The sequence below is a fragment of the Ahaetulla prasina genome, chromosome 3 (assembly GCF_028640845.1).
Source record: "Ahaetulla prasina isolate Xishuangbanna chromosome 3, ASM2864084v1, whole genome shotgun sequence".
NCBI classification, from domain to species: domain Eukaryota; kingdom Metazoa; phylum Chordata; class Lepidosauria; order Squamata; family Colubridae; genus Ahaetulla; species Ahaetulla prasina.
Genome location: NC_080541.1, coordinates 227454097 through 227467900, shown reverse-complemented (window position 1 = coordinate 227467900; position 13804 = coordinate 227454097). Strand labels below are relative to the sequence as shown.

At 45.6% G+C, this 13804-nt stretch overlaps 1 protein-coding gene across 2 annotated transcripts in view; it reads left to right on the top strand.

Annotated features, from left to right (window-relative positions):
• ANGPT4 (angiopoietin 4) overlaps positions 1 to 12844 on the top strand; it is a 57680-nt gene extending 44836 nt beyond the window's left edge. For both annotated transcript variants that reach the window (XM_058178157.1, XM_058178156.1), the window contains 6 exons: positions 1860 to 2092; positions 2299 to 2411; positions 5199 to 5300; positions 8779 to 8945; positions 9746 to 9876; positions 11133 to 12844. In XM_058178157.1, the coding sequence (XP_058034140.1) occupies positions 1860 to 2092; positions 2299 to 2411; positions 5199 to 5300; positions 8779 to 8945; positions 9746 to 9876; positions 11133 to 11308 (922 nt within the window). In that variant the 3' untranslated portion in view covers positions 11309 to 12844. The remainder of the gene's footprint in view (positions 1 to 1859; positions 2093 to 2298; positions 2412 to 5198; positions 5301 to 8778; positions 8946 to 9745; positions 9877 to 11132) is intronic.
• The last annotated feature ends 960 nt before the right edge of the window (positions 12845 to 13804 follow it).

Genomic DNA, 13804 nt, shown 5'->3' with positions numbered 1-13804 from the left:
ATTAAACTCAATTCCAAGCGTCTTCACACTATGTGTGTGTGTGTGTGTGTATGTGTGTGTGTGTGTGAATGTGTGTATATACCATGTGTGTGTGCATGTGTGTAAACCATGTATGTGTGTGTTTGTGTGTATATATATACCGTGTGTGCGTGTGTATGTATATATGTATAAACGTGCTCTATTATACAGACTACAACCATTCGTTTAGTGATTGGAGTTACACCTGAAAATTAAACTCAATTCCAAGTATCTTCACACTATATGTGTGTGTGTGTGTGTGTGTGTGTGTTTATGCCATGTGTGTGTGTGTACATACCATGTGTGTGTATATATATACCATGTGTGTATGTATATATGTATAAATGTGCTCTATTATACAGACTTACAACCGTTCGTTTAGTGATTGTTTGGAGTTACACCTGAAAATTAAACTCAATTCCAAGCGTCTTTACACTATGTGTGTGTGTATGTGTGTGTGTGAATGTGTGTATATACCATGTGTGTGTGCATGTGTGTAAACCGTGTGTGTGTGTTTGTGTGTATATATATACCGTGTGTGCGTGCGTATGTGTATAAATGTGTTCTATTATACAGACCTACAACCATTCGTTTAGTGATTGTTTGGAGTTACACCTGAAAATTAAACTCAATTCCAAGTATCTTCACACTATATATGTGTGTGTGTGTGTGTGTGTGAATGTGTATATATACCATGTGTGTGTGCATGTGTGTAAACCGTGTGTGCGTGTGTATGTATATATGTATAAATGTGTTCTATTATACAGACCTACAACCATTCATGATTGTTCAAAGTTACACCTGAAAAAAGTAATGACCATTTTTCACACTTATGACGGTTGCAGCGTCCCCATGGGCACCTGATCAAAATTCGGACCCTTGGCAACTGACTCATATTTATGACGGTTCCAGTGTCCCCGGGGTCACGTGATCCCCTTTTGTGACCTTCCGGCCAGCAAAATCATTGGGGAAGCCAGATTCGCTTAAACGATCTTGTTACTCACTTAAGGACTGCAGTGATTCCCTTCACAACGGTGGCATGGAAGGTCGTAAAATGGAGCAAAACTCACTGAACATCTGCCTTGCAATAACAGAGTAATAACAGAGGTGAAAGGGACCTTGGAGGTCTTCTAGTCCAACCCCCTGCTCAAGCAGGAAACCTTATTCCATTCCAGACAAATGGTTGTCCAGTCTCTTCTTAAAAACTTCCAGTGTTGGAGAATTCACAACTTCCGGTGGCAAGTTGTTCCACTGGTTAATTGTTCTCACTGTCAGGAAATTTCTCCTTAGTTCTAGATTGCTTCTCTCCTTCATTAGTTTCCACCCGTTGCTTCTTGTCCTGCCTTCACGTGCTTTGGAGAATAGGCGGACCCCCTCTTCCTTGTGGCAACCCCTTAGCATTTGGGCGATCACATCATCCCTAGTCCTTCTCTTCATTAGACTATACCAGGGGGCTCCAAACTTGGCAACTTTAAGACTTCAACTCCCAGAATGCCTCAGTCAGCCATGCTGGTTTGGAGACCCCTGGACTAGACAGTTTTTTTTATTATTATTATTTTTTAAATTTGAATTTATATCCCGCCCTTCTCCGAAGACTCAGGGCGGCTTACATTATGTTAAGCAATAGTTTTCATCCCTTTGTATATTATATGCAAAGTCAACTTTTATTGCCCCAAACAATCTGGGTCCTCATTTTACCTACCTTATAAAGAATGGTGGGACTTGAACCTGCAGTAATTGCAAGCAGCTGTGTTAATAACAGACTGCTTAGTCTGTTGAGCCACCATAGGCCCTTTCTCAAGTTCTCAGTGCTTGCTGTGACCATCTTCTCGTCTCTGCAGTATCTTAGAAACCCGAGTCCGGCAGATGGAAACGAAGCACTTGAAGGAGCTGGAGGACATTCGGACCGAGAAGGACCAGCTCCAGCAGCTGGTGAGTCACCAGAGCAATACTATCGAAGGTCTGGAGAAGTCTCTTCATGTCGCCAGCAGTAACGCCAGCCTCCTTCAGCAACAGCAGCTGCAACTCCTGGAATCGGTCCAGAATTTGGTCTCCTTAGTCTCTGAAGGAAAAGGTACCTTTCTTGAACATCCAAAGGAAGAGATGGTTTTATTAAATTGATTGATTGATTGATTGATTGATTGATTGATAAATAAATTGATAAACCACCTGAAAATAGTTCCAAAACCTTTCCCACCTCATCGTTTTGTTTAAATAAAATGGATGCTCCCCTTTTTTTTGATCCAAAAATCTGCAGAGAGCTTGTTTTTCCCTCAACAGTTCTGAAAAAAGAAGACCGGCTGTTCCATGACTGCATGGACATCCTTCGATCTGGATTCAACTTCAGTGGGGTTTACACCCTCCACATTAACAATCTGACTGAACCCAAAAAGGTCAGTTGACCCAAAGATTGGATGAATCTGGTTGGTTGGTTGATTGGGCTGGGTTGGGTTGGTTGGTTGATGGGTTGGGTTGGGTTGGTTGGCTTGGATGGTTGGCTTTGCTTGGCTTTGCTTGGCTTGATCGGTCGGTCGGTCGGTTGGTGGCTTGGCTTGGTCAGTCGGTTCGTTGGTTGGGTTGGGTTGGTTGGTTGGGTTGGGTTGTTTGGTGAGTTGATTGGTTGGGTTGGGTTATGTGGGTGGGTTGGGTGGGTTGGTTGGTTGGTTGGGTTGGTTTGGATGGGTTGGTTGATTGGGTTGGGTTGGGTTGGGTTGGATGGTTGGGTTGGGTTGGTTGGTTGGTTGGGTTGGGTTGGGTTGGGTTGGTTGAGTTGGGTTGGGTTGGTTGGTGGGTGGGTTGATTGGTTGGGTTGGGTTAGGTTGGGCGGGTAGGTGGGGGGTTGGTTGGGTTGGGTTGGTTGGTGGATTGATTGGTTGGGTTGGGTTAGCTTGGGTGGGTAGGTGGGTGGGATGGATGGATGGATGGATGGATGATCGTGTGCCATCAGATCAATGCTGGCACAGAAGCATAGAACCATAGAATTGTAGAGCTGGCAGGGACCTTGGAAGTCTTCTAGTCCAACCCTCTGCTCAAGGCAGGAGACCTGATACCATCCCTGTCAAATGGTTGTTCAGTCTATTTGAGATGTAATCACATAGCAACCACATAGAGCAGTATTTCCCTACCGTAGCCACCTGGCAAAGGTATTCTGGGAGTTGAAGTCCACATCTCTTAAAATGCCTAAGGTTGAGAAACACTGACATAAATCAACCTTCTCCAGGCTGACCTGTCCTTCAGGTCTTCCAACGGTGTCCCATGGCTGCGTTCATCCACCGTGTTGCCGGTTCTCCTCTTCTCTTTTCCAGCATTGTCAACCACGAGAACTTGCAAACGTGTGGACTTCAACTCCCAGAATTCCCTAGTCAGCATGCCGGAAGTTGAAGTCCACACATCTTCGAGTTGCCAAGGTTGAGAATTACAACCATTCAGGTAGTCCTCGACTTACAACCATTCATTTAGGGATCATTGCACATTACAAACAACATTGAAAAAAAAATAATTTATGACAGCGAAATCTGGGCAGTTTGCACGAAAGTAGACATCTTTGATTCTCAGTCCCAAACTCAGAAGTGAATTCAAACAGTGACAAAATATTTCTAATCTTGCTGCTACAAAGGAAGGGTAAATTCACTTTTTAAGTGTTATATAGGTAGTCCTCGATTTATGACCACAATTGAGCTCCACATTTCTGTTGTTAAGTCAGACACTTGTTCAGCATGTTTTGCTCAGCTTTACGATGTTTCTTCCCACCGTTGTTAAGTGAATCACTGCTGGGGTTAAGCTACTAACCCGGTTGTTAAGTGAATCCATCTTCCCCATTGACTTTGCTAGTCAGAAGGTTGCAAAAGGAGATCACGTGACCCCGGGACACTGCGACCGTCATAAATATGAGTCAGTTGCCTGACAGAATTTTGATCATGTGACCACCGGGAGGCTGCAAAGGTCGTAAGTGTGAAAAATGGTCATAAGTCCCTGTTTTCACTGCCGTTGTAACTTCGAATGGTCACTAAATGAACTGTCGTAAGTCGATGTTGTGACCTAGGCCCAAATAGTTATTACCAGACACAATCAGTCCTAAACAAACATATTTTATTAGAACAGCTGAGAATTACTTCATTCTCAGCTTAGTCCAAATTAAGTCCAAAACAAAGTCCTTCAGAAAAAGTCCTTCGGCCTTATCACAAACCTTTGTCTTCTATGGCACCCTGACAAAGGATTTTCTTGGCAAAGCCCCACAAAGTTCAGAAACAAGAGATGCCGAATAGAAACAGATGTATCAATGTTGCTTTCCTACAAAGAGCCCAAGAGCCGTAGCTGGTTTTTTAAGCCTTATTTCGCCGGGAACTGAAAACTTATTTATTTATCCAAGTGGGACTGGCCTGATTTTTCAATTTTCAATTTTCAATTTTTCAATTTTAATATTTAATTGGGTATTTTATATGGTCAATTGGACGGTTTTAATTTTGGCCTTTATTGGAATAAGTTTTTTTAATTGTTATTTTAGTGTGTATATTAATTGTTTTAATGTAGGCTGTACACCGCCCTGAGTCCTTCGGGAGAAGGGCGGTATAAAAGTTTAATTAAATAAATAAATAAATAAATAAATAAATTATGGGAGTGGCCAATCATCTCCTGGCCTTACTCCCTAGTCTTCCTTTTTGCTTTAGCTGTTCTTGCCTTCTGGCAGCTCTTCGCATATGTGCACTAGGAACAGGCTCCTCCTGTTCTTCTGCCTCTCTGCTGTCAGCCTCTGGAGGCTCCGGAGTCCATGCATCACTCCCAGATGGCCCTGGCTCCATCTCTGCCTCCAACGCAGAGCCCTCGTCCGGGCCTTCTCCAGATTCCAGGACTGACCCATTGTTCTCCCCAGCCCCCTTACTGTCCGACTCTGCTGCCAGCTCTGCAGGCTGCTGGTGGATCACAACAGTCAAGGACTGCCCATATAAGAAATATTTTTGCTTCTGTCCTTCCATCACTGCACAGAGTGCAGTGTCCATAATTCTTGATATTTTTCCAAAATATCTAAAACTGGCTGTTTCTAACCGAAATGAAAATATGGACTCTTTCAAAACAACCGGTCAAAGGTCCTGTGGACCATCCTATACATTTCAAGCAGGTGATTTTTTTTCTTGGCTTGTTTCCTTTTCTCCCTTGATCGCTTCTTCTTTCTACCTTTCCAGGCCTTTTGCAACATGGAAACCGATGGAGGAGGCTGGACGGTCATTCAACGCCGGATCAACGGCAGTGTCAGCTTCCAAAAAACCTGGAAAGAATATAAACAGGTGTGCTGCTGGGGTTTTCCAGTTAACATCGCTAGGTCCAGAATGGGATGGGATGGGATAGGATAGGATAGAATGCAGAATAGAATAGAACAGAACAGAATAGAATAAACTAGACTAGACTAGACTAGACTAGACTAGACTAGACTAGACTAGACTAGACTAGACTAGAATAGAATAGAATAGAATTAGAACAGAATAGAATAGAATAGAATAGAATTAGAACAGAATAGAATAGAATAGAATAGAACAGAACACAGTGGAATAGAACAGGGGTCTCCAATGTTGATAACTTTAAGACTTGTGGACTTCAACTCCCAGAATTCCTCAGCCAGCAAAGCTGGCTGAGAAATTCTAGGAGTTGAAGTCCACAAGTCTTAAAGTTGCCAGTGCTGGAGACCCCTGGAATAGAATATAAAAGAGAGAAGAGAAAAAGAGAATATAGAATAGAATGCAGGATAGAATAGAATAGAATAGAATTTTTATTGGCCAAGTGTGATTGGACACACAAGGAATTTGTCTTGGTGCATATGCTCTCAGTGTACATAAAAGAAAAGATACGTTCATCAAGGTACAACATTTACAACACAATTGATGGTCAATATATCAATATAAATCATAAGGATTGCCAGCAACAAGTTATAGTCATACAGTCATAAGTGGAAAGAGATGGGTGATGGGAACTATGAAACGATTAATAGTAGTGCAGATTCAGTAAATAGTTTGACAGTGTTGAGGGAATTATTTGTTTAGCAGAGTGATGGCCTTCGGGAAAAAACTGTTCTTGTGTCTAGTTGTTCTGGTGTGCAGTGCTCTATAGCGTCGTTTTGAGGGTAGGAGTTGAAACAGTTTATGTCCAGGATGCGAGGGATCTGCAAATATTTTCACGGCCCTCTTCTTGATTCGTGCAGTATACAGGTCCTCAATGGAAGGCAGGTTGGTAGCAATTATTTTTTCTGCAGTTCTAATTATCCTCTGAAGTCTGTGTTTTTCTTGTTGGGTTGCAGAACCGAACCAGACAGTTATAGAGGTGCAAATGACAGACTCAATAATTCCTCTGTAGAATTGGATCAGCAGCTCCTTGGGCAGTTTGAGCTTACTGAGTTGGATAGTTGGATAGGATAGGATAGGATAGGATAGGATAGGATAGGATAGGATAGGATAGGATAGGATAGGATAGGAATAAGAGAAAGAGAATACAGAATAGAGTAGAGTAGAACAGAACAGAACAGAGTAGAATAGAATAGAATCGGAAATAGAAATAGAATAGAATAGCTTTATTGTCACTTTAGTAAAGGTAAAGGTTCCCCTCGCACATACGTGCTAGTCGTTCCTGACTCTAGGGGGCGGTGCTCATCTCCGTTTCAAAGTCAAAGAGCCAGCGCTGTCTGGAGACGTCTCCGTGGTCATGTTGCCGGCATGACTCAATGCCAAAGGCGCACGTAACGCTGTTCCCTTCCCACCAAAGGTGGTCCCTATTTTTTCTACTTGCATTTTTTACGTGCTTTCGAAACTGCTAGGTTGGCAGAAGCTGGGACAAGTAACGGGAGCTCATCCCGTTACACAGCAGCACAAGGGATTCGAACCGCAGAGCTGCCGATCTTTCGATCGACAAGCTCAACGTCCTAGCCCCTGAGCTACCGCGTCCCTCTCCCTTTACATACACTATATATACACTGCTTTATATATACTACATAACCATAAACAAACAAACAAACAAACAAACAAATAAATATTATGTGTGTACGCACACACAAAGTTCTTGGAAGAAATACACTCCTTGAAGACCAAATGTTCGGGAAACGTACTCTAAGTAAGGGATGTTGGTGGACCAAGTATGAGCCAGCCGTGTGCTGCAGCTGCCAATAAAGCCAGTGGCACCCTAAGGCTGCATCCACAGAGGGGTGGCCTCTGTTGTCGGGCTTAGGGGGAGACCTGGGAGCATCTTCCCATCCTTGAGGTGCTGTCCCAGAGAAGACGGAATGGATTTATTCTCCAAAGCACCTGAAGGCAGGAGAAGAAGCGATGGGTGGAAGGTGATCGGAGGGAAATCCAACCTGGAAATTAGGAGGCAGTTCATCACTGGGACAGCTTGCCTCCCACATTTGTGGGTGCTCCATCATTGGAAGTTTTCAAGAAAAGACTATCTCTGTTGTGTCTGCGCCCCCTGAGCTGGGGCTCCTGCCAGAAAGTGACTTGGAAAGTGAGGGGGAAGGGCTGTCAGGACTTACCTCGGGAGCATCGGCTTCCCTGGTTCAGCTCCAGGAGCCAGAGGCAGGCCAGGTGGAGGAGATAACAAGGCCTCCGTCCCCTGACTCTTTCCCCCCAGGCCACGCCTTCAGACCCAGCTGATGGCAATCAGGCCTGGCTGGACCCTAGGTTTTGTAGGCAGGAGAGGCGGGAACAACAGAAGCAGGGGTGGGGCAGGCCTAGGAAGTGCTGAGTCATGGAACCACACCCCACAGGATATAAAAGCAGCAAGAGCTCTTGCCTCTTCGTAGCAGGCAAATCAACTGATTAACTAAGAGCTGAAGTTTGTTCCTGGGTGACTCATCGGCGTCAAGCGAGATAACAGAGACACTTGGCAGACACTCACTATTTTGCTGCCAGAGCTGATAGTGCCGGCTAATTAAGCCATCACTCGGACGGAGGCGAGGGGGGACAGAACAATCTCCTTCCTTCCTTCCTTCACCCACCTACCCTCTCCTTCCTTCCTTCCTTCCTTCCTTCCTTCCTTCCTTCCTTCCTTCCTTCCTTCCTTCCTTCCTTCCTTCCTTCCTTCCTTCCCTCTCTCCCTGTCTTTCCCTCCCCCTCCCCCCTTGCCTTCCTTCCTTCCTTCCCTCCACCCACCCACCCTCTCCTTCCTTCCTTCCTTCCTTCCTTCCCTCCAGGGGTGAAATCCATCAGGTTCTGACAGGTTCTGGAGATCCGGTAGTGGGAATTTTGAGTAGTTCGGAGAACTGGCAAATACCACCTCTGGCTGGCCCCAGAGTGGGGTGGGAATGGGGATTTTGCAGTATCCTTCCCCCTGGAGTGGAGTGGGAATTGAGATTTTGCAGTATCCTTCCCCTGCCACGCCCACCGAGCCACACCCACAGAACTGGTAGTAAAAAAAAAATTGGATTTCACCACTGCTTCTCTCCCTCCCCTTCCTTCTCTCCCTCTCTCTCCTTTCTTGCTTCCCTCTCTGCTTCTGCTCCCCCTCTCTCCTTCTTTCCCTCCACCCTCCCTCCTCTGCCTTCCTTTCTTTCTTCCTTCCTATCCTCCACTCACCCATCCACCCTCTCCTCCCTCCCTCCCTTTGCTTCCCTCTCTCCCTTTCTTTCCTTCTTACCTCTCTCCCCTTTCTTGCTTCTCTCTTTACTTTCTCTCCCTCTCTCCGGATTATTCTTTTCATCCTCCCTCCCTCCCTCCTTTCCTTCTCCTCATCCTTCCTTCCCTCCCACCTCCCATGTTGACCGTGCCTGTGTTCCTCTCCCAGGGCTTTGGGACTGCAGCTGGAGAATACTGGCTGGGGAACGAGGCCGTCCATCATTTGACCAGCCAGGCTGCCTACACTCTACGGGTGGAGCTTCTGGACTGGGAAGGCAACCAGGCTTATGCCCAGTATGACAAAGTCCGGCTGGCAGGCGAGCGCCAGCGCTACAGGTGAGGCACTTTTCTTCCTCGTGAAACAGTTTGGGGTCTCCCTTGATTCCAGAGCGAGCATCAGCCGGAAATGGGATGCGGCTGCAAACGAGACAGACCCAATCTTTGAACCACGGCGGCGCAGTGGTTAGAGTGCAGTACTGCAGGCGATTTCTGCTGCCTGCCGGCTGCCTGCAATTTGGCAGTTCAAATCCCACCAGGTTCAAGGTTGACTCAGCCTTCTGTCCTTCCGAGTTTGGTAAAATGAGGAACCAGATTGTCAGGGGGTGGGGGGAACAAGAGGCTGATTCTGTAAACCGTTTAGAGAGGGCTGGAAAGCACTGGGAAGAGGTATATAAATCTATGTGCTATTGCCCTTCCTTCCTTCCTTCCTTCCTTCCTTCCTTCCTTCCTTCCTTCCTTCCTTCCTTCCTTCCTTCCTTCCTTCCTTCCTTCCCTTCCTTCCCTTCCCTTCCCTTCTCTCCCTCCCTCCCTCCCTTCCTCCCTCCCTCCCTCCCTCCCAGTGGTTAGAATGCAGTATTGCAGACTAACTCTGCCCAATGCCAGCAGTTCAATCCTGACCGACTGGCTCAAGGTCGACTCAGCCTTCCGTCCTTCTGAGGTCGGTAGAACAAGGACCCCGATCGCTGGGGGCCAGAGGCTGACTCTGTAAACCACTTAAGAGAGGCCTGGAAAGCATCATGAAGCGGTATATAAGTCTAAATGTTATGACTATTGCACTCTTATTGAAAGTATAGTTTCCAAAATTCAAGAAAGATATTTTTTCGTCTCTGCTCCTGTTGCCTTCACTGTTGTTTCAGGCTCGCCCTGAAAGGCTACAAGGGCTCGGCCGGTCTCCAAAGCGCGCTGCCTCTCCAGGGAACATCCTTCAGCACTTGGGACTCCGATAACGACAACTGCATGTGCAAATGTGCCCAGATGCTCTCTGGGGGTAAGTATGCTTTAAAGAGGGGGATAGGGAGGAATCGCCCCCGAGAGAATAAAGGTAGCCCTCAACTTACGATCACTATTGAGCCCCAAATTTCTATCGCTACCCTGTTTCCCCGAAAATAAGACCCAACCGGAAAATAAGGCCTTGCATGATTTTTTAGGATACTCTAATATAAGCCTTACCCCCAAAATAAGCCCTAGTTAAAGATTGTCAGCCAGATGGATGCATTTAGTACTGTATTTCCCCCAAAATAAGACCTAACCGGAAAATAAGACACAATGTGGAGCAAATTTTGGAGCAAAAATTAATATTTTTTCCTCTGGAGTGGGGTGGGAATGTGGATTTTGCAGTATCCTTCCCCTGGAGTGGGGTGGGAATGGAGATTTTGCAGTACCCTTCCCCTGGAGTGGGGTGGGAATGGGGATTTTGCAGTACCCTTCCCCTGGAGTGGGGTGGGAATGGGGATTTTGCAGTACCCTTCCCCTGGAGTGGAGTGGGAATGGGGATTTTGCAGTATCCTTCCCCTGGAGTGGGGTGGGAATGGAGATTGTACAGTATCCTTCTCCTGGAGTGGGGTGGGAATGGGGATTTTGCAGTATCCTTCCCCTGGAGTGGGGTGGGAATGAGGATTTTGCAATATCCTTCCCCTGGAGTGGGGAGGGAATGGGGATTTTGCAGTATCCTTCCCTTGGAGTGGGGTGGGAATGGGGATTTTGCAGTATCCTTCCCCTGGAGTGGGGTGGGAATGGGGATTTTGCAGTATCCTTCCCCTGGAGTGGGGTGGGAATGGAGATTTTGCAGTATCCTTCCCCTGGAGTGGCGTGGGAATGGAGATTTTACAGTATCCTTCCCCTGGAGTGGCGTGGGAATGGGGATTTTGCAATATCCTTCCCCTAGAGTGGGGAGGGAATGGAGATTTTGCAATATCCTTCCCTGGAGTGGGGAGGGAATGGGGATTTTGCAGTATCCTTCCCCTGGAGTGGGGTGGGAATGGAGATTTTACAGTATCCTTCCCCTGGAGTGGGGTGGGAATGGGGATTTTGCAATATCCTTCCCCTAGAGTGGGGAGGGAATGGAGATTTTGCAGTATCCTTCTCCTGCCACGCCCATCGAGCCACACCCAAAGAATCGGTAGCAAAAAATTTTGAAACTCACCACTGGTGGTTTTTGGAGCATTTACAACTTCTGGAGGCAAGATGTAATAATGGCATAGGTATGATCCATCACTGACCTTTTCCAATCCTTCCATAAAACAGGTTGGTGGTTCGATGCCTGCGGCCAATCCAACCTAAACGGTATTTATTATCCGGCCCGTCACAACATCCGGAAACTGAACGGAGTCCGCTGGCATTACTTCCAAGGCCCAGGATACTCATTAAAAGCCACACGGATGATGATCAGGCCTTCCAGCGGCCGCGAAGGCACCGCGTAACAAGACTAACCAGGATGCTGTTCCTTTGAGTTGCTCAGAATAACAGAGTCGGGAAGGGACCTTGGAGGTCTTCTAGTCCAACCCCCTGCCTGCTCAAACAGGAAACCCTACACAATTCTGGACAAATGGCAGTCAAATCTCTTCTTTGATGGAGCATCAGACAAAAGTCCTTCCATGAGCTAATTGTACTCACTGTCAGGCAATTTCTCCTTAGTTCTAGGTTGGATCGGTCTTCCATTAGCATGGGAGGACAAGAAGGAACTTCAAGGCCCATGTTGCTTTGCACCAGGGTGGAGACCGCACCACCACGCAAGAAGAAAATTACATTTCAGATCAGCCAAGAAGCTTCTGGAGGCCTCCTGCAGCCCCCCAAGGAAGAGAAGATAGAAGTCTATAATCTTCCAAATTTATCAAAAGTGACTCGTGTAATTTAGACCTTGGCAGAGATAGCCTGCAAGGAACACTTGTTGTAGCCCAACCAAAAAGAAACAGAAAACAAAATATCTAGGCAATCACACTTATTTCTAACAGCTGGCCAGGATGGAGTATGTATATATCACCTCAATGCGTGAAATTAGGCATTTCCTAGAATGCCCTAGGAAATTTATAGAATGCCAAAAACGGGACATCAAAGTCTGAAATGCTTAATATTTTACGCATTTCCTAGGCGTTCCGAAAGGCAAACCTGCAAAATATAAAATACTCCTGCTAAAATGTCAATCTAGCCTTCCTTGCTGCAACCAATACTGGTCTTTTTTCAGCCGAATAGGTTATTTAAAAAAATGCTTTTAAAAGGTAAACAAAAAAAAGGCTCTGACGATCCCAGCTGAGCTGCCTGATCGTCAGAGCCTCTTTTTTTTACTTTTAAAAGCATTTTTTTTACAAACCTATTCAGCCGAATAGGTTGTTAAAAAAAATGCATTTAAAAGTAAAAAAAAAAGTGTGCACCACAGCTGATTGCGCGCCACACACCCTGCGCTGTTTTACTTACCCCATGCCTCCATTTGGCGTGCACTGTGGACGTGCGCACACCCCTTGCATTTGGTGCGTGTTGTGCATTGTGCAACACGCATGAACAGCCAACGAACCGGTAGTAAACCGGTTCAGATTTCACCACTGCCCTAACCCCAATCCCTAACTCTAATTGTAACCCTTAACCCTAATTTTAACCCTAACCCTAACCCTAACCCTAACCCTAACCCCTTGCATTTGGTGCGTGTTGTGCATTGTGCAACACGCATGAACAGCCAACGAACCGGTAGTAAACCGGTTCAGATTTCACCACTGCCCTAACCCTAATCCCTAACTCTAATTGTAACCCTTAACCCTAATTTTAACCCTAACCCTAATCCTAACCCTAACCCTAACCCCTAACCCTAATTTTAATCCTAACCCTAACCCTATCCCTAACTCTAATTTTAACCCCTAACCCTAATTTTAACCCTAACCCTAGCCCTAACTCCTAACCCTAATTTTAACCCTAACCCTAATCCTAACCATAAACCTTTCTAACTTTTAACCCTAATCCTTCAATTTTAACCCTAACCCTAACCCTAACCCTAACCCTAACCCTAACCCCTTGCATTTGGTGCGTGTTGTGCATTGTGCAACACGCATGAACAGCCAACGAACCGGTAGTAAACCGGTTCAGATTTCACCACTGCCCTAACCCTAATCCCTAACTCTAATTGTAACCCTTAACCCTAATTTTAACCCTAACCCTAATCCTAACCCTAACCCTAACCCCTAACCCTAATTTTAATCCTAACCCTAACCCTATCCCTAACTCTAATTTTAACCCCTAACCCTAATTTTAACCCTAACCCTAGCCCTAACTCCTAACCCTAATTTTAACCCTAACCCTAATCCTAACCATAAACCTTTCTAACTTTTAACCCTAATCCTTCAATTTTAACCCTAACCCTAACCCTTAGGACTACCCCAATCCTAACCCTAACCCTTAACCCTAACCCTAATCCTTTCTAACCATAACCCTAACCCTTAACCCTAACCCTAATCCCAACCCTAACCCTAACCCTAATCCCTAACTCTAATTGTAACCCTTAACCCTAATTTTAATCCTAACCCTAATCCTAACCCTAACCCCTAACCTCTAACCCTAATTTTAATCCTAACCCTAACTTTATCCCTAACTCTAATTGTAACCCCTAACCCTAATTTTAACCCTAACCCTAATCCTAACCGTAAACCTTTCTAACTTTTAACCCTAATCCTTCAATTTTTAACCCTAACCCTTAGGACTACCCCAATCCTAACCCTAACCCTTAACCCTAACCTTAATCCTTTCTAACCATAACCCTAACCCTTAACTCTAACCCTAATCCCAACCCTAACCTTAAGACTAACCCTAACCCTAACCCTAACCCTTCCTAACTCTTAACCTTAACCCTTAAATTTTAACCCTAATTCTAACTTTAACCCTAACCCTAACATTCAGCCTAACTCCAAAACCTAACCCTTAACCCTAATCCTAAC